This window comes from Anolis sagrei, chromosome 2 (genome assembly GCF_037176765.1).
Source record: "Anolis sagrei isolate rAnoSag1 chromosome 2, rAnoSag1.mat, whole genome shotgun sequence".
NCBI lineage: Eukaryota > Metazoa > Chordata > Lepidosauria > Squamata > Dactyloidae > Anolis > Anolis sagrei.
Window position 1 is genome coordinate 732,394 of NC_090022.1, and position 18,968 is coordinate 751,361.

Genomic DNA, 18,968 nt, shown 5'->3' on the forward strand with positions numbered 1-18,968 from the left:
CCTCCCTCCCTCCCTGCCGAGGAAGAAGCCCTTCCTTCTCTTCTCACCCTGTGGGTCTCTCCCCAGATGCGTTTTGGCCCTCACTTCCCACAAATCCTCACAACTGGCCAACTGGCTGGGAGTTCTGGGAGTTGTAGGCCACAACACCTGGGGAGAGACCCACAGGGTGAGACCCACTGCTCTAAGCTAAACACACCCAGCTCTTTTCAGACATTCCCTACAGCCCGTCTCTGGAGATATTCTGGCTTGTCCATATCCGCCTTGAGTTGTGCTGCCCAGAACGGGAGACAGAGCGATTGCAGGCGAGGTCTGAGCAAAGCAGGAGAAAGAGGGCTGTGACTTCCTTGGACGTAGACACCACGTCTCCTCTTGGCACAGCCTGGGATCACATTGGCATTTGTGGCTGCCACATCACACTCTGGTTTTTCAAAATAATTTTTATTCAAAGGCAAGAAAGAAAAGCATGTTTATACAAATTACAATTTTGGGATTTAAAAAAAGGAATCCTTAACAAACATGAAAGACTGAACAACACACAACGACATAAGAAGAAGAAATCTAAGAGAACAACGGATCAACACAACTCTTGCCGCATGCCGATTTTAATCTGTATTCACTCACTTTAAATGCTGCTCTATATTTATTATTCTGTTTCCAAATATAATAAACTCATTCCTAAAACCCACAATAAACAAATGTCCCCTCGTTGTTATAACTCGTGAATTATTAGTGGGTCCCAATCTTGTTTCATAGAATCCTAGAGTTGGAAGAGACCTCGTGGGCCATCATCCAGTCTAACCCCATTCTGCCAAGAAGCTGGAAAATTTCATTCAAAGCACCCCCAGCAGATGGCCATCCAGCCTCTGCTTCAAAGCCTCCAAAGAAGGAGCCTCCATCACACTCCCTCCGGGGCAGAGAGTTCCACTGCTGAACGGCTCTCACAGTCAGGAAGTTCTTCCTCATGTTCAGGTGGAATCTCCTGCCTTGTGGTTTGAAGCCATGGCTCCACTGCGTCCTAGTAAACAAAGTTGCTCCCTCTGTGTTTCCCCGAAAATAAGACACTGTCTTATATTTCTTTTTCAAGAAGACACGCTATGGCTTATTTTCAGGGGATGTCTTATTTGTATATCCGTGGCCAGGACTCAAGTGCTCAGGTGGAGAGGAGGAGGAGGAGGCGGCGACCCAGGGCTTGGTCCCTCCTTGGAGGGGACAGATGACGCCTTCCTCCCTTCCTACCCCAGTCTTCCCCCCACTTTTCCCGCACACTTTTCCTATCCCAGTCTTCCCCTTTTCTAGTTGCCCCCTTCCTATCCCATTCAGTCTTACTTTTTCCCCAGCTACCCCCTTTCCACCTCACTTTCCCACTTTTTCAAACACTCCTTCCCATTCCAACTTTTCCTTGATTCCAGTCCTTCTTTTCACCCTCTTCCCAAATCAGCCTTTCCCACTTTTTATTATTCATATACACACAGCATTTTCCCCAAAATGTATACTGTAGTTAAAATAAACTATGGCAATAATTTGATTATCATTGTTGTATTTGTTGTTGTTTATAATTTTATTCTATTATTATTACATTTCTTTTACTCTGTTATTATTATTACATTTATTATTTTACTCTATTGCTATTACTACATTTATTATTTTATTGTTAATATTATTGTTTTTCTCTATTTATTATTACATTATTTTATGCTATCATTGTTTTTATTACACTTATTATTTTACGCTATTTATTATTATTAATACATTTAATATTTTACTCCATTGTTATTATTATTACATTTATTATTTTACCCTATTTATTATTATTATTAATACATTTAAAATTTTGCTTTGTTGTTATCATTATTACATTTATTATTTTACGCTATTTATTATTATTGGAGGGATACGCAAGTACATTTACACTGAAGAAGGTTAGAATAATGATTTAATCAGAGTTGGACAGTCTTATCTTAAATTACAGTTTTATGCAATTATTCAGAAACAGTTAACCTACTGATACCTCAATTAATGTAATTTTATTGGTATCGATTTTTGTTTTTATCCTTGAAATTTACCAATAGCTGCTGCATTTCCCACCCTCATCTTATACTCAAGTCAATACGTTTTCTCAGCTTTTGTGCTAAATTACGTGCCTCGTCTTAAATTCGGTCGGCTTATACTCAAGTATATAGGACATGTAGCTACTCCCCTGTGTGGGTTCTTTGATGGTAACGCAGACTTCCACTGTGACTGAAGCTCTTTCCACATTCCATGCATTTATGTGGCTTCTCCCCTGTGTGGATCCTTTGATGGGAATGTAGATTTCCAATCTGACTGAAGCTCTTTCCACATTCTATGCATTTATGTGGCTTCTCCCCTGTGTGGATCCTTTGATGGGTACGCAGATCTCCACTCTGACTGAAGCTCTTTCCACATTCCATGCATTTATGTGGTTTCTCCCCTGTGTGGGTTCTTTGATGGGTACGCAGATCTCCACTCTGACTGAAGCTCTTTCCACATTCCACGCATTTATGTGGCTTCTCCCCTGTGTGGGTTCTTTGATGGATACGCAGTGTCCCACTTTCACTGAAGCTCTTTCCACATTCCACGCATTTATATGGCTTCTCTCCTGTGTGTGTTCGTTGATGTTTCGTAAGAGAACTTCTCCTTGTGAAACATTTCCCACATTCCATACAATTATGTCGCTTTTCCCCTGTGTGTGATTTTGACAAGGAATGGAGATTTTCCATTCTTTTGCATTTATGATTCAAATATTATGCCAGAAGGTCACAGATATGTTCTCCTGATCTCATCTTCTCAGTCTTTGTATTGCTCTACTGTTTACAGCACAATCCTCCCTTTCCTCCTTGAATACACAGCTATGGAGCTTGAAATATAATTTCTCCAACTTATTTCTTGTGAGTGCCGTGTAATTTCATTCCTGACCTAAGACCAAGGGAAGTGTTCTTCTCAAGGTTCATTCAGAGGTTACCTGCCAGAGAAATGAGAGGAAAATCTTATCAGGAGCAGAGCACAGAAATATCTCCTTGAACAATAAGAACAATAGCTCCGTGCTGTAGCCAATGCCGGAGAAGAAGGGAGAAAGAGCGGTCCTATTGAGAAGAGCCTTTGCCTGATGAGAAGTACTTTAACCCTTGCCCAATAAAGAGAAAGCCCTGCAAAGAGGGGAGAGTGGCCCACGATTCTCTGCATGAGATTATTTATTTATTTATTTCACTTACTTATACCCCGCCCTTCTCACCCTGGGGGGGGGGGGGGACTCAGGGCGGCTTACAGTTTAGGCACAATTAGATGCCCAAATCAATTGACCAGTGATACAAAATACAAAAACAATTCAACAATTAATTAAAACATCAATACATAATAAGATAATAAAACAATCTCATGCTCAGGGTTCGGAGTCCATATTTCATTCCATTCCATTTGTCCTTGTCTATCGTCACATCCTTAGTTTAGTTGTCAGAATGACCAAAGGCTTGGTCCCACACCCAGGTCTTCAGTTTTTTCCTAAACGCCAGAAGGGAAGTCGCCGATCTAATCTCCCCGGGGAGTGAGTTCCACAGGTGGGGGGCCACCACTGAGAAGGCCCTGCTCCTCGTCCCCGCCAGCCTCACTTGTGACAGTGGCGGGGTCGAGAGAAGGGCCTCCCCAGAAGATCTTAAACTTCAAGATGGGATGTAGAGGGAGATCCGTTCGGACAAATACACTGGGCCGGAACCGTATAGGGTTTTGTAGGTCAAAACCAGCACTTTGAATTGTGCTCGGAATTGGATCGGCAGCCAGTGGAGCTGACGCAACAGGGGGGTGGTGTGCTCCCTGTACGCCGCTCCGGTGAGCAATCTGGATGCCTCCCGCTGGACTAGTTGGAGTTTCCGAGCAGTCTTCAAAGGCAACCCCACGTAGAGTGCGTTGCAGTGAAAGATTACTTTCACTGCATTGTGTTCAGAGTGTCACCCAACCTTTGCAAAGGAAGACTTCTAACAATACGGTCAGCGCAGAAAGGGCTCAGGTTGCAAAGCGTTTCCTGCCTGGATCCCGCTTCTTCGCATCCCAACTCAGAACTTGAGTGACCACCTGTACGGGCAGACCATCCCAAGTGGTCAGTCTTGGGAGAAAAATACTTCATTTCTTCCAACTGAAGCACATTTTTTCCTGACCCTCTCTTTCCCTGCAGTGCGATCCCTGCCCCACGTTTCTAAAGCGAGGAACCTGGAGACATGGAGAGCACATTCGGCCACAAAGTCCCTTGACATACTGCATTCTTACAAAACCTGTACCACAAAGGTGTGAAACATCAGGCAGAACAACTGCAAAGAAAAAAACAAAGCGAACTCCTACACCAAGACCACAAAAATGGAGATAGGGATGCAGAAGCACAGGGTGGGAGGCACTCAGCCTAGTAGCAGTACACGAGAGAAGGGGTATAGAGGAGATGGAAGGGTGGACCCTCAGTGCTAAAGGTGACGTTTGTGCGATGGCTCAAGGGGGAGGAGGGAAGCCATCGCGTTCTCTGCATCCACTACAGGCCCCTCTTCGGCCCGCGGAGCCCATTTGCAGGGGTTTCATTGAGGATCACCTGCCAGTTATCACAGGGTCGTGCTCTCTCTCTCTCTGGAAGCTGACTGGCACAACCTGGGGATCACAACCAGACACAGTGAAGACATCTGCCCTTGCGCTGTGCTACTCTGCTGCTGAGTCTGCATGCCCAGTATGGAACACATCTCACCACGCTAAAACAGTGGATGTGGCTCTTCATGAGACATGCCGCATTATCACGGGGTGTCTGCGCCCTACACCACTGGAGACATTACACTGTCTAGCCGGTATTGCACCACCTGACATCCTCTGGGAAGAAGCAGCCAATAGTGAAAGGACCAAGGCGGAGACATCTCCAGCTCATCCCCTGTTTGGGTATCAGCCAGCACGTCAACGACTGAAATCTAGAAATAGTTTTCTAAGATCTACAGAGACACTCGCTGGAACACCTCAGCAAGCGAGAGTCCAAAAGTGGCAGGCTCAAACCCAGAACCTCAACCAATAGCTGATACCAAATGACAGACTCCCCCCTGGGCACACAGAAGAAGACTGGGCGACTTGGAAGGTGCTGGACAGACTGCGCTCTGGCCCCACGAGATGCAGAGCCAATCTCAAGAAATGGGGCCACAAAGTGGAATCCACGACATGCGAGTGCGGAGAAGAGCAAACCACTGGCCACCTGCTGCAATGCACCCTGAGCCCTTCTTCCACATGATGCACAAGGGAGGACCTTCTTGCGGCCACACCAGAGGCACTCCAAGGGGCCAGAGACTGGTCAAAGGACATTTAATCCACTACCAAACTCACACATTTTGTATTTTGTCTGTTTGTTTGCTTTGTTCTGTTAGAAATGTCATATAATTGACTGGTTCGCCTGACACGACAAATAAAATCCAGATCAAGCTGGCTTTCTGTCAGGCAGGACATGGGCAGATTCCACATGGAGAGCATGACGTCTCATGCCTCAGAGTCAGTCCCTTGGGTGGAGGGGGGGGTCTTCCTTTCCCCTTCCCTCCCTGGTCTGAATCAAGGACCCTTCCCCTCCTCTTTCCCCCTCCAAGAGGATCTTTGGGGACTCATTTGGGGCCCCTCCCTCTTATATCCCACATGCCCCCTCCTCAACGGGGGAAGAACAGAACTTGGATCTTCAGACGGGGAGAAAGGCTGGTGTTGGGAAGGGCTGCCCACCCCCGGGTCCCTCTGCGCTCCCTTCTTCGCTCTTCTTCGGGGGGACGGATCCAGCCCGCCAATCCCTGCCATTCCTTCGTTCATTGGAGCCAGAGAGGGGTCCCTGCCCCACACTCACATTGAGGCATCAACACAGGAAGCCAGCAGAGTTCTGGGAAATGTAGTTTTGGGTGCAGCTTTTTGCATTCTCTTCCACAAACTACATTTCCCAGAATTCCCCTGACTGCCTTGTGCCGCCTCCTACTCCTCCCTAAAAGTCGTGCTGGGGGAAAACCCGTGTTCGTTCTCTAAAGGGATTGAGAGATAGAAAGGGACTATTGGGGGTTGAATCAACGCTGTGAGGAAAGCCACGCTGAGAGAGGCAGGAACTCCAAAGTTGACCCAAAAGGTTTTCTATTATTGCTGTTGTTTTTATTTCAAAGACTGAATGAGTCTCCTTCAGGTTAAGAAGACAGGTTATAAATCGAATAAATAAATGAATGGGCATCTGTTGGGGTGGTTTGAGTGTGCTTTTCCTTCCTGGCAGAGGGGGGCTGGACTGGATGGCCTCTGGGGTCTTCCAATGAAATAGTATTGTTAAGTTTGTGTTGGTTGAAATTCCCCAAAATGAAATATAATATAATATAATGTGTATACATATCTATATAAATAAAATGTATTGTTTGTTTGTGGGATTAACATAACTCAAAAACCACTGGACAAATTGACACCACATTCGGACACAAGACCCCTCTCGGGCCAACAAGTGACCATCGGACATAAAAACACTGAAAGACATCGTGGAAGGGATTTAAAAAGCCAAGAAATCCCACAGCACATGTGCAAAAGCAACTCCCACTGGCAAAGAAAACACACAACAGCATCTCCACACTCTCTTCCAGACTACAGCTCCCAGGATCCCTTTAGGAGAGGAGGAGGAGGATCCAAAGGCATGGCTTCCAATAGGCAAGCTTTACTCTCTTTGGGTTTCTGTGAGAGCATCCCCATCCATCCCGGCATATTCCCCGTTTCCTATTCCTGGACTGCAGCTCCCAGCAATCCTCCAGGTAGATAGACTACACAGAGATAGGTAGGCAGGTAGAGAGATCAATCAGGAGGACTGCTGGGAGTTGCAGTCCAAGAATAGGTAGAGAAGGAAGAAAAGGGGGGAAGAGGAAGGGAAAGAAAAGGGGGGGGAAGGGAAGAGGAAGAGAAGGAAGGAAGGAGAGGAGGAAAAAAGGGAAGGGAAGGAAGGAGAGAAAGAAAGAAGAGATAGAGGGAGGGAAGGTTGGCTATAGTGTGGCGGGTACAACTAGTAATATTTATAACATTATAATGTAATACAATATAATCCTAATAATAATATATTATAAATATATATCTTATAGGACATGTAATATTACTAATGGTATTACAATACAATGGTAGAGTACAATAGAGTCATATATAATGTGAATAATATAATATATTGTAAGTAAATGTAGGGAGCCCCCGGTGGCGCAGTGGGTTAAAGCACTGAGCTGCTGAGCTTGTTGATCGAAAGGTCGCAGGTTCGATTCCAGAGAGTGGCGTGAGTTTCCGCTGTCAGCCCTAGCTTCTGCCAACCTAGCAGTTCAAAAACATGCAAATGTGAGTAGATCAATAGGTCTGGCGGGAAGGTAACGGCGCTCCATGCAGTCATGCCTGTGGCCACATGACCTTGGAGGTGTCTACGGACAACGCTGGCTCTTCGGCTTGGAAACGGAGATGAGCACCACACCCGAGTCAGACATGACTGGACTTAATGTCAGGGGACTACCTTACCTAAGGAAATGCATCTTGTGAGCTGCTCTGAGTGCCATTCGGGGTGAGAAGGGCGGGGTGGAAATGTCGGAAGAGACTCCAAAGGTCACTCAGCCCAAGAATCATAGAATCAAAGAGTTGGAAGAGACCTCCTGGGCCATCATCCAGTCCAGCCCCATTCTGCCAAGAAGCAGGAATATTGCATTCAAATCACCCCTGACAGATGGCCATCCAGCCTCTGTTTAAAAGCTTCCACAGAAGGAGCCTCCACCACGCTCCGAGGCAGAGAGTTCCACTGCTGAACGGCTCCCACAGTCAGGAAGTTCTTCCTCGTGTTCAGATGGAATCTCCTCTCTTGTAGTTTGAAGCCATTGTTTTGGGTCCTAGTCTCCAGAGAAGCAGAAAACAAGCTTGCTCCCTCCTCCATGTGGCTTCCTCTCACAAGAGGAAGGAGGACACCACACAAGCCCTCCCGACAGATGTCCACCCAGCCTCTGCTGACAGACCTCCCGAGAAGGAGGAGTCCCCGCTGGACCCAGCCCAGGAAAGCCTCCCCAGTGTCCAGGGTGGTCAGGGCAGGAGAGAGTTGGGTGGGACCCTCGAGGCCATCCATCCCAACCCCCTTCTGCCAAGCAGGAAGACACCACCCGATCCCTCCTCTCAGATGGCCATCCAGAATCGGCTTAAAACCTCCAGAGAAGGAAGGAAGGAAGGAAGGAGGGAAGGGAGCTCCTCCGAACTCCAGGCAGTCTGGGGGGGACCCCAAAGGGCATCCATCCTGACCCCACCAGGCACAGAGAGAGAGAGAAGGGCGGCTGATCCAGGTCGTCAACAAAGAGAGAAAGGAAGGAAGAGAGAAATGTGGTCCGCTGTGGAGTGGGGAAGGCGAGCCTCCCTTGTTCCAGGGCCCAGCCCGAGTAGGCCGCGCTCGCCCGGGTTTCCTTCGCGGGGGGGGGGGGGGAGGAGGCAGCCTGGGAGGGGAGGCAGGCAGGGAAAGAGGGAGGGAGGGAGGGAGGGAGAGGCGGGCTCCGAGGGCGAGGAGGAGGGAGGGGGAGGCGTTTCCGGGCGGGCCGTGCCCTCCGAAGCCGGGAGAGAGAGAGAGAGAGAGAGAGGCCGCCCCCCCCTCCAAGAAGGCCTACTTGCCTGCGAGCAGAGGCTGAGAAGGAAGGAAGGGCCACGCCAAGGGCCGAGAAGGAAGGCCTACACCACAGGGACACACTCACCCCCACTCGAAGGAAGGAAGGAAGGGGCCTCCTTCTCGCTCTCTCTCTCTCTCTCTGACCGGAAGAAGGCCTCCTCCTCCTCCTCCGGCTTCTCTCTTCCTGGTCAACACGCCCTTAGACGCCGCCCTTGGCTCCTCCTCTTCCTCTCTGTCTCTCCCTCCTCCGGAAGTGAGGAGCTCACGGGGACAGGCCTCCTCGCCCGAGCCTCCCCAGCCTCTCTAGGACACGGAGGCCGGCCCTTCTCGCTGGGCTTCCGCCAAGACCAAACATGGCCATGGCCGCGCAGGGGCTGGGCGCCCAGAGAGAGGCGGGGCTTCTTGGCGGCGCTGGCCAGTCAGGAGCAAGAGCGCCTCCTTCCTTCCTTCTCTTCCAGAGGCTCAGCACCAGCCAATAGGAATTCGCCTCCCTCTCCGGCGTCACCGGTCTCCGGGCAGAAACTCCCCCGAGCGCTTTCCTCCGCCCTTCCTTCCTTCCTTCTCCTGCCACTCCGAGAGAGAGGGAGGGCCTTCCTTCCCGGATCCGCCAATGGGAATGGGCCTCCGCTGGCCGCGTCACCAGTCTCCAGGCAGACCCGGCCTCCACCCTTGGCTCCCTCCCTGCCTGCCTGCCTGCCTGCCTGTGGGGTTGGCCTCCTCCTGTCCTTGGGTGTTCTGCTGCTGCTGCTGCTGCCCGTGGTGTTTGGGCTGGGCCTCCTCATGCCAGCCCCTCCCAGTCCCCAGTGGAGGAGAGGGGGTGGCAGCAGGGCAGGAAGAAAGGGTATCGTTATCATTATCATATCATTATCTGTCCTGCTCCTCTGCAGTCTCTCTCTCTCTCTGTCTCAGAAATATTAAACACCAACTAGGGAGACTTAATGACAAAAAGGCAAGTCCAGCTCTGAAAAGATGAAGTGGGGGCAGTTGGATACAAGCAGCTCTCATAGAATCATAGAATCAAAGAGTTGGAAGAGACCTCATGGGCCATCCAGCCCAACCCCATTCTGCCAAGAAGCAGGAATATTGCATTCAAATCACCCCTGACAGATGGCCATCCAGCCTCTGCTTAAAAGCTTCCAAAGAAGGAGCCTCCACCACACTCCGGGGCAGAGAGTTCCACTGCTGAACGGCTCTCACAGTCAGGAAGTTCTTCCTAATGTTCAGGTGGAATCTCCTTTCTTGTAGTTTGAAGCCATTGTTCCATTGCGTCCTAGTCTCCAGGGAAGCAGAAAACAAGCTTGCTCCCTCCTCCTCCCTGTGGCTTCCTCTCACATATTTATACATGGCTATCATATCTCCTCTCAGCCTTCTCTTCTTCAGGCTAAACATGCCCAGTTCCCTAAGCCGCTCCTCATAGGGCTTGTTCTCCAGACCTTTTATCATTTTAGTCGCTCTCCTCTGGACACATTCCAGCTTGTCAATATCTCTCTTGAATTGTGGTGCCCAGAATTGGACACAGTATTCCAGATGTGGTCTAACCAAAGCAGAATAGAGCATGGGGAGCATGACTTCCCTGGACCTAGACACTATGCTCCTCTTGATGCAGGCCAAAATCCCATTGGCTTTTTTTGCTGCCACATCACATTGTTGGCTCATGTTTAACTTGTTGTCCACGAGGACTCCAAGATCTTTTTCACACGTACTGCTCTCGAGCCAGGCGTCCCCCATTCAGTGTGACAAGGCCTCAGTGTGAGAGAAGCCCCAGGCGGAAGGCCTCTGCTGTGAAGCTCCTGTGTCAGTTTGGTGTATGAGAGGAGCCTCCGTGAGGGCAAAGCTGTGTGTCTGCATGAGGAAGCAGCCCAAGAATAGCCTGTTAGACCAGGAAGGAAGGGGAAGTTCTGGAAATTGGGGGGGGGGGGGGGGAGGGAAGTCCAAGGAAAGGGTCCCAGGCCCTCCTGAGGGCAGGAAAGGCTGATCCCCACCTCCTTCAGAAACAGGAGAAGAGGAAATCTCTTTGGAGGGGAGAGGGGGGGTCCCTTGGGAGGAAAAGGAAGGGCACCCCCCCCCCAATATTCCCCAGAGGAGAAGGGAAGGCACCTTTCCCATGAGGTATCTCAAACTGAACTGACACAGCCCTCCCCCCCTCACTAAGACCATCCTTTGACCACAAACCAGCCTCGGTTATGGAACACCTTCCCATCCCATGACTACCAAACCCAATCCACAACCCTGGCCCTCCCTCCCTGCCCGTTGGGTTGGGCTTCTGTTCCGCTCCCCTTCAGTCTCACTCAGAAGAGACAAAGACCCCCCAGTCTTTCTAGAGACGATCTAGGACTTCTTCTCCCTGGTCACCATCACACCCCGAGTCCCCCACTGGAGTGAGAAGGGCCGGGTATAAATGTAGTATAACAGTAATAATAATAATAATAATAATTTGTCCCTCTCCCTGGCTTCACGCATCTCCATCAGCCACTCTTCTTCCTTGCGTCGGAATAGCAGGTTCTTTCCATAGCTGGGCATTGGGGGGGGGGGGGGGGGCTGGCTGCAATCACCCAACCGGGGAGTCGCCTTCCATGCTTCTCGCCTAGTTCATCACGCAGCATCCCCAGCTAGGAAAACCCTTAGTCTCGTTGTGATTATTTCCCATTTCATCTCTTTCATCCCAGATTTTTCTGGGCTCTTTGCAAGACCACAACGTATGATTTATTTGTTTCATGTACAAACCTTTCATAAATAAGTATAACACTGATAAAATTGAGAAAGCACAAGCAACTAAACAGTTTGAGACCAAAAACAGGCAACAGCAACTGCATTGTCTGTAGCCCTGAACCCTTCTTCCTCTGTGCATGAGGCAGGGCCCTGTGGACAAGCACACAGATGCGGAGTTGCTTGTTCTGCTTCACGGTCGTACCCGGTGGAGGATTCTTCTGGGTTGTTCCATTTTGCCAGGTTGCCTTTTGACCTGCCCACTCCACTTCCCGGGGGTGAAATGCCCCAACATTCTCCTCGCATTTCCACCGTTTCCTAGAACTTCCCCTTGACGTCAGAGAAAGCCTCTCTGGCACCAAGTTCCACTGAGACATCATTGCATTAAAAATACTTCCAATCATCCTCCAAAGGAGATTTCAAACTCTTTCTCCAAACCTCCTCCTTCGGTTCCAAGTGAGTATGTGTTCCTCGTATATTCCTCTGCCCGTTCAACCCTCAAACACAACGAGTGCTTCATTGGAAGAGAGATCCAGTCCTTCTGCCTCAATGGGAAGGACCAGATGGCGTGGTCTGGAGTGAAAGGAGAAGAAGAGATGGTGCCTGAGGGTTAGAAGGAATTCCTTGGTCGTGAGGGTGAGTTTCTTCATTTCAGTCAGGATTTTGTGGAGCCACAGTGGCGCAATGGGTCAAGCCTTTGTGCTGGCTGGACTGCTGACCTGAACATTGGGTTGCTGACCTGAAGGTTGCCGGTTCGAATCTGTGAGATGGGGTGAGCTCCTGTCTATCAGCTCTAGCTTACGGGGACATGAGAGAAGCCTCCCTGCAAGTCACTTCTGGTGTGAGAGAAATTGCCATCTACAGAGACGTTGCCCAGGTGAAACACATCTGGGCATCCATGGCAACATCTCTTTAGACGGTGAATCCTCTCACGCCAGAAGGGATTTACAGTATGTCGCTTCTGACATGATACAAAAACAGGAAGGCCTTTGAGAGGGTCCCCATGATCCTCTTCTGGCAAACACGCGAGTCAAAGGTGGGCTAGAGAATGCTAATGTGAGGTGGGTTTGTGATGAGGGAAGTGACCAGCCCCAAAGGGTGGAGAGCGAGGACTCCAGAAGGAGGACCAGAATCCACAGTGACCGCAACAGAGGAGAACGCTGGGTCAACACTCACAGAATGAACTTCAACCAGGAGAAGACTTCACTCGGGCAAAAAGAAGGGAAATCCACAGAGACAGGATGGGTTGTGCCTGGCTCGGCAACAGAGTGACACGCGGAAAAGATCTCGGAAGAGTCTGAGTGGACAGCAAGTGGAACATGAGCCAAGAGTGTGATGCGCCTACAGCAGAAATAGCCAGTGGGATTCTGAGCGCGCCTTTGCTCACCTGGCGGCTGGAGTTCTGCCAAGGGATTCTGCTTTTCCGGCATGGAAGAAGAGGGTGGACTAGGTGGCCCACGTGGTCTCTTCCAACTCTACTACTCTGTGACTCTTATATTTGGGTGAGAAGGCAAGGCCGAGAGAGGAGGGGGTTCCTCTCCCTGGATGACCCCAAAAAGAGGCCGGAGAGCGACCTGCGGAGGATGCTGTCGCTGGAGATGCTGATTGGAGCAGAACGGGGATGGACTCCATGACCCACTGGGTCAAGGGTGTTGTGACTGAAGGACACACATCTCCTCCTCCTCCTCCCAGTCACGTCTGCTTGTGTGCGGATGGGCTCATCCTCCTCAGACCATGCAGGATCAACCAACCAAAGAACACCCAACAGATGGTCATGCCGTCTCTGCTTAGAAACCTCCAAAGGAGACTCTTATGGACTCCCGGTGGGAGCAGACTCCACTACTGAACAGCTCTTCCCATCAGGACGATCTTTCTGTTGTTTAGGTGAGGCCTGCACACTTTGTCAGTGTGAGTGAGGGCTGGAGGACAAGGAGAAGCAGAGTCCAAACACGCACAACACACCCCTGCTAGACAGGCACGTGAATGCAATCCTCTCATGGCCTCCTTCAGCTTTGCAATAGGACAGACTGTCTCATAGGCAAGTAGTTCATTCCAACCCCCAAAACACCGCAGAGTCCTGGTCACAGTGTCACAGCCTCTGGCCTTGTAAAGTAGCTCATCTCTTGGAATCAACACTCTTGAGTTCTGACTTTTAGTTATTTATTGACAACATTTGTGCCCCGCTCTTCTCAACCCCTGAGGGTTGAGAACAATTCAACAATTCAATGCAGCAATATCACAATAACAATATTAAACCATAAACAATAACATTAATTGTACAGTCATATATACTTTCATCCAAAGTCCATGGAGGTTTTAGGCTTGATTTATTTCCTACTTGTAACTATTTACAGGTCTTCTCTTCATATTCTCACAAACACAATGGGAACTTCACACAACGGGGATGGTGGTGGATTACCTACGCAGACAATGATGGCAAGGCCTCTGACCAATGGCAGATAGCAAGCCGTCCTTCCTGGAAGGTCAGACCCAGGTGGTGGTGCTGGGGGGGGGGGGGACACTCCTGTTCAACTCCCTGGCCGGGGGTTGAAGGTTCTCCCTCAGGCTATCTAACTTTTACATGAAACCGCCGGGAGAGATCACCCAGAGTTTTTGAGTTTGGTGTCAAATGTATGCCGACGACACCCAACTCTATCACTCTTTTCCACCCAAAGCCAAGGATGCCACCCTGCTCCTCAACCAGTGCCTGTCACCAGTGATGGACTGGGTGAGAGCTCACAAGTTGAGAGTAAGTCCAGACAAAACAGAGGTACTCCTGGTCAGTCGGGAGGCGGATCAGGGTGTGGGATGACGGCCTGTGTTGGATGGAGTCACACTCCCCTGAAGACACGGTTCGCAGAATGGGGGTGATCCTGGACTCATCGCTGACCCTGGAACCCCAGGTATTGGGGGTGGCCAGGAAAGATTTCCCACAATTAAAACTTGTGCACCAGCTACGTCCATACCAGATTTGGTCATGGTAGTGCACATCTTAGTTACATTCTGTCTGGATTACTGCACCGCTCTCTTCGTGGTGCTGCCTTTGAAGGTAGTACAGAAGCTGCAATTGGTCCAAAGATCTGCAGCCAGGTACTGGAGCACCGGACATGGAACGGACAACTCCTACATTAGGGCGGTTCCACTATCTGCTTCTGGGCTAAATACAAGTGTTGGTCATTACCCAGAAAGCCCTAAACGGTTCGGGACCAGACAATCTACAAAGCCGCATCTCCAAATACAAACCACCCTGGGCGCTGTGGTTCGCAGAGGAGGCCCTTCTCTCAGTCCCACCCTCGTCTCAAGCGCGGCTGGTGGGGACGACAGAAGGGGTCTTTTCCGTGGCCGCTCCCCACCTCTGGAACTCCCTCCTGAAAGAAGTAAACATGGCCCCTCCCCCTCTCCTTCAGGAATCTTTTTAAAACTTGTTTATGAGCTCTAGTTTATGGGGAGGAGGAGGAGGATGAGCACTTTATTAAATCTATTCTGACTCAGATCGTGGAATAATTATTTTCCGGTTGGCGAACAGCTGCAAGATCTCAAGCTGTGCCAGATGAGGAGTTAATCGAATGAAATCTAAGGTGATGGTCGCCCCGACCCTCCCAACGTAAGGTGATCTGGATAGAGAACAGCGAGGGGTCTCGAAAGAGACCTTGATGGTCCAGATTGGCCCGAGGGAAGGGAAAGGAGGCTGTGGGGCAATGAGGTCGAGCGCCGCCATTATACCTCGGCAAGCTCCCTCATAAATAAGATCGTACCTGAGAACGCTACCGGCCGGCGGTTTTCCACACTGCGGATTTCCACACTGGGCCCACGCCGTCGCTTCCCGATTTGGCTGCCCCGGCATATCAGGCGGGCTCTGGGACTCCCTCCTCGCTGTGCCCACGCGGTTGTGTGGTCTCCCCATCTGGCTCCCGCGTCCTCCCTGACAAAAACCAAAGCCCGCTTATCCCATTCAACCAGGGATGAGGCGACGGGGGGCTTGAATAGGCCCCTGCTTCCATCGGGCCGACTGAGGACAGGCCGAGGAGAGCTGGCAGACCGCGCCGTGTAGCGCCGCCATTGTTTCCATCCCTGCCAGGGCTCCGATCGGCTGCTTTTGCTTCGGCCTCTGCCTCAACATCGCAGCGGGGGGGGGGGGGGGGGGGGGTTAAACACCCTCCAGCCCCCATTGGGAGGTTTACATCTACAGGCTGTCACCTCTATCGACCCTCACGCCATCAGGGAGCTTGGGCGCTCCGCAAGTCCACGGAGGCCTACGGAAGAGGAGACTCCATCTTACCATCGCAAGACCGCCCTTTCCGCCATTCCGGACCCAGCGTTTGTTATTGCTGCTATCGAACTCATGTTGTTGTTGTTCATTCGTTCAGTCGTCTCCGACTCTTCGTGACCTCATGGACCAGCCCACACCAGAGCTCCCTGTCGGCCGTCACCACCCCCAGCTCCTTCAGGGTCAGTCCAGTCACTTCAAGGATGCCATCCATCCATCTTGCCCTTGGTCGGCCCCTCTTCCTTTTGCCTTCCACTTTCCCCAGCATAATTGTCTTCTCTAGGCTTTGCTGTCTCCCCATGATGTGGCCAAAGTACTTCAACTTTGTCTCTAGTATCTTTCCCTCCAGTGAGCAGTTGGGCTTTACTTCCTGGAGGATGGACTGGTTGGATCTTCTCGCAGTCCAAGGCACTCTCAGCACTTTCCTCCAGCACCACAGCTCAAAAGCATCGATCTTCCTTCGCTCAGCCTTCCCTAAGGTCCAGCTCTCACATCCGTAGGTGACTACAGGGAATACCATGGCTTTGACTAGGCGGATCTTTGTTGCCAGTCTGATGTCTCTACTCTTTACTATTTTATCGAGACTGGACATTGCTCTCCTCCCAAGAAGTAAGCGTCTTCTGATTTCCTGGCCACAGTCTGCATCTGCAGTAATCTTTGCACCTAGAAATACAAAGTCTGTCACGGCCTCCACGGTTTCTCCCTTTATTTTCCAGTTGTCAATCATTCTTGTTGCCATAATCTTGGTTTTTTTGACGTTCAGCTGCAACCCGGCTTTTGCGCTTTCTTCTTTCACCTTGATTAGAAGGCTCCTCAGCTCCTCCTCGCTTTCGGCCATCAGAGTGGTGTCATCTGCATATCTGAGGTTGTTAATGTTTCTTCCAGCAATTTTCACCCCAGCTTTGCATTCATCCAGCCCCGCACATCGCATGATGTGTTCTGCATACAAGTTAAAAAGGTTGGGTGAGAGGATGCAGCCTTGCCGGACGCCTTTCCCAATCTTGAACCAGTCTGTTGTTCTGTGGTCAGTTCTGACTGTTGCTACTTGGTCCTTGTACAGATTCCTCAGGAGAGAGACAAGGTGGCTTGGGATGCCCATCCCACCAAGAACTTGCCACAATTTATTATGATCCACACAGTCAAAGGCTTTAGAAGAGTCAATGAAGCAGAAGTAGATGTTTTTCTGAAACTCCCTGCCTTTCTCCATTATCCAGCATTGGGATATTGGCAATCTGGTCTCTCGTTCCTCTGCCTTTTCTAAACCCAGCTTGAACATCTGGCAACTCTCGTTCCATGTATTGCTGGAGTCTTCCTTGCAGGATCTTGAGCATTACCTTACTGGCATGAGAAATAAGGGCCACTATACGGAAGTTGGAGCAGTCTTTCGCATTTCCCTTTTTTGGTATGGGGATATAAGTTGATTTTTTCCAGTCTGATGGCCATTCTTGTGTTTTCCATATTTGCCGGCAAATGGCATGCATCACCTTGACAGCATCATCTTTTAAGATTTTAAACAGTTCAGCTGGGATCCCATCATCTCCTGCTGCCTTGTTGTTAGCAATGCTTCTTAAGGCCCATTCAACCTCACTCCTCAGGATGTCTGGTTCTAATTCATTCACCACACCGTCAAAGCTATCCTCGATATTGTTATCCTTCCTATACAGATCTTCTGTATAGTCTCGCCACCTTCTCTTGATCTCTTCAGCTTCTGTTAGGTCCCTGCCATCTTTGTTTCTTATCATCCCAATTTTTGCCTGAAATTTACCTCCAATGTTTCAAATTTTCTGGAAGAGGTCTCTTGTCCTTCCTATTCTGTTGTCTTCTTCCACTTCCATGCATTGCTTATTTAAAAATAGTTCCTTATCTCTTCTGGCTAACCTCTGGAATTGCGCATTTAACTGGGCCTATCTCCCCTTATCATCACTGTTTCCTTTTGCTTTCCTCCTTTCTTGGGCTACTTCCAGCGTCTCAGCAGACAACCATTTTGCCTTCTTGGTTTTCTTTTTCTTTGGGACGTACTTTGTCGCCGTCTCCTGAACAATGTCTCGGACTTCTGTCCATAGTTCTTCTGGGGCTCTGTTTACTAAATCTAGTCCTTCAAATCTGTTCTTCACTTCCACTGTGTATTCGCTAGGAATGTTAGTGAGATCATATCTAACTGGTCTGTGTATTTTCCCTGATCTCTTTAGTTTTATTCTAAATTGGGCAATAAGAAGTTCGTGATCTGAGCTACAGTCAGCCCCAGGTCTTGTTTTCACCGACTGGATGGATGTCCGCCACCTTTGGCTGCAAAGGATGTAGTCAATCTGATTTCGGTGTTGACCGTCTGGTGAGGTCCATGTGTAAAGCCGTCTTTTAGGTTGTTGGAAGAGAGTATTCGTTATACACAGCGAGTTTTCCTGGCAGAATTCTATCAGCCTGCGTCCCGCTTCATTTTGTTCTCCCAGACCATGCTTGCCTGTGATCCCAGTTGTCATTTGACTTCCCACCTTGGCATTCCAGTCTCCTGTAATGAAAATAATGTCTCTTTTTGGTGTATTATCCAGTAGGTCCTGCAGATCCTCATAGAACTGATCTACTTCTGCTTCTTCAGCAGCTGTGGTTGGGGCGTATATTTGGATCACTGTGATGTTGAAAGGCTTTCCTTGCACTCGAATTGAGATCATTCTGTCATTTTTTGGGTTGTATCCAAGCACCGCTTTAGCGAATTTCTTATTAATTATGAAGGCTACTCCATTTCTTCGATGTTCCTCTTGTCCGCAGTAGTAGATCTGGTGGTCATCTGATGTGAAGTGGCCCATTCCAGTCCATTTCAGTTAGCTGACCCCCAGAATGTCTATCTTTAGTCTTGACATCTCACCAATAACAACATCCAATTTGCCCTGGCTCATAGATCTTACATTCCAGGTTCCTATGGTGTGTTGATCTTTAGAGCATCATCGGATTCGTCGTTCACCTCCAGCACCGTCGGCCGCTAGCCTTCCTTTCGGCTATGAGCTAGCTGCGTCATCACATCTGGGGCTAGTTGAACTTATCCTCTGCTCCTCCCCAGTAGCATTTTGGCCATCTTCCGACCTGGGAGTCCCATCTTCCAATGGCATACCGACATATCTCTGGTTGTACTGGTCCATTTAGTTTTCTTGGCAAGGATACTGGAGTGGTTTGCCATTGCCTTCCCCAGGGATCACGCTTGGTCTGACCTCTCTGCCACAACCGTCCCGTCTTGGGTGGCCCTTCACGGTTTCGCTCATGACATCATTGAGGTGCTCAAGCTCCAGCGCCCCGACAAGGCGGTGACCCTTTGCTGGAGATGAACTCTTTACATCTACTGAATTGGACATGGCTCTCAATAAACGCAAAAAT

At 49.6% G+C, this 18,968-nt stretch overlaps 2 protein-coding genes across 6 annotated transcripts in view; both read right to left on the bottom strand.

The window, feature by feature from the left end:
• Nucleotides 1-18,968, bottom strand: part of LOC132766262 (zinc finger protein 135-like) — a 457,616-nt gene that overhangs the window by 422,016 nt on the left and 16,632 nt on the right. The window lies entirely within an intron of this gene.
• LOC132764002 (zinc finger protein 214-like) overlaps nt 1-18,968 on the bottom strand; it is a 353,977-nt gene that overhangs the window by 28,247 nt on the left and 306,762 nt on the right. The window contains exons 1-2 of one of the 5 annotated variants that reach the window (XM_067464902.1): nt 8,718-8,847; nt 420-2,980 (exon numbers count right to left, since the gene is read on the bottom strand). The exons of 3 other annotated variants lie outside the window; for them this stretch is intronic. In XM_067464902.1, the coding sequence (XP_067321003.1) occupies nt 2,190-2,738 (549 nt within the window). In that variant the 5' untranslated portion in view covers nt 2,739-2,980; nt 8,718-8,847 and the 3' untranslated portion in view covers nt 420-2,189. Of the gene's footprint in view, nt 1-419; nt 2,981-8,717; nt 8,848-18,968 lie in introns of those variants that run through there. One more of the 5 variants, XM_067464903.1, reaches the window with a different exon arrangement.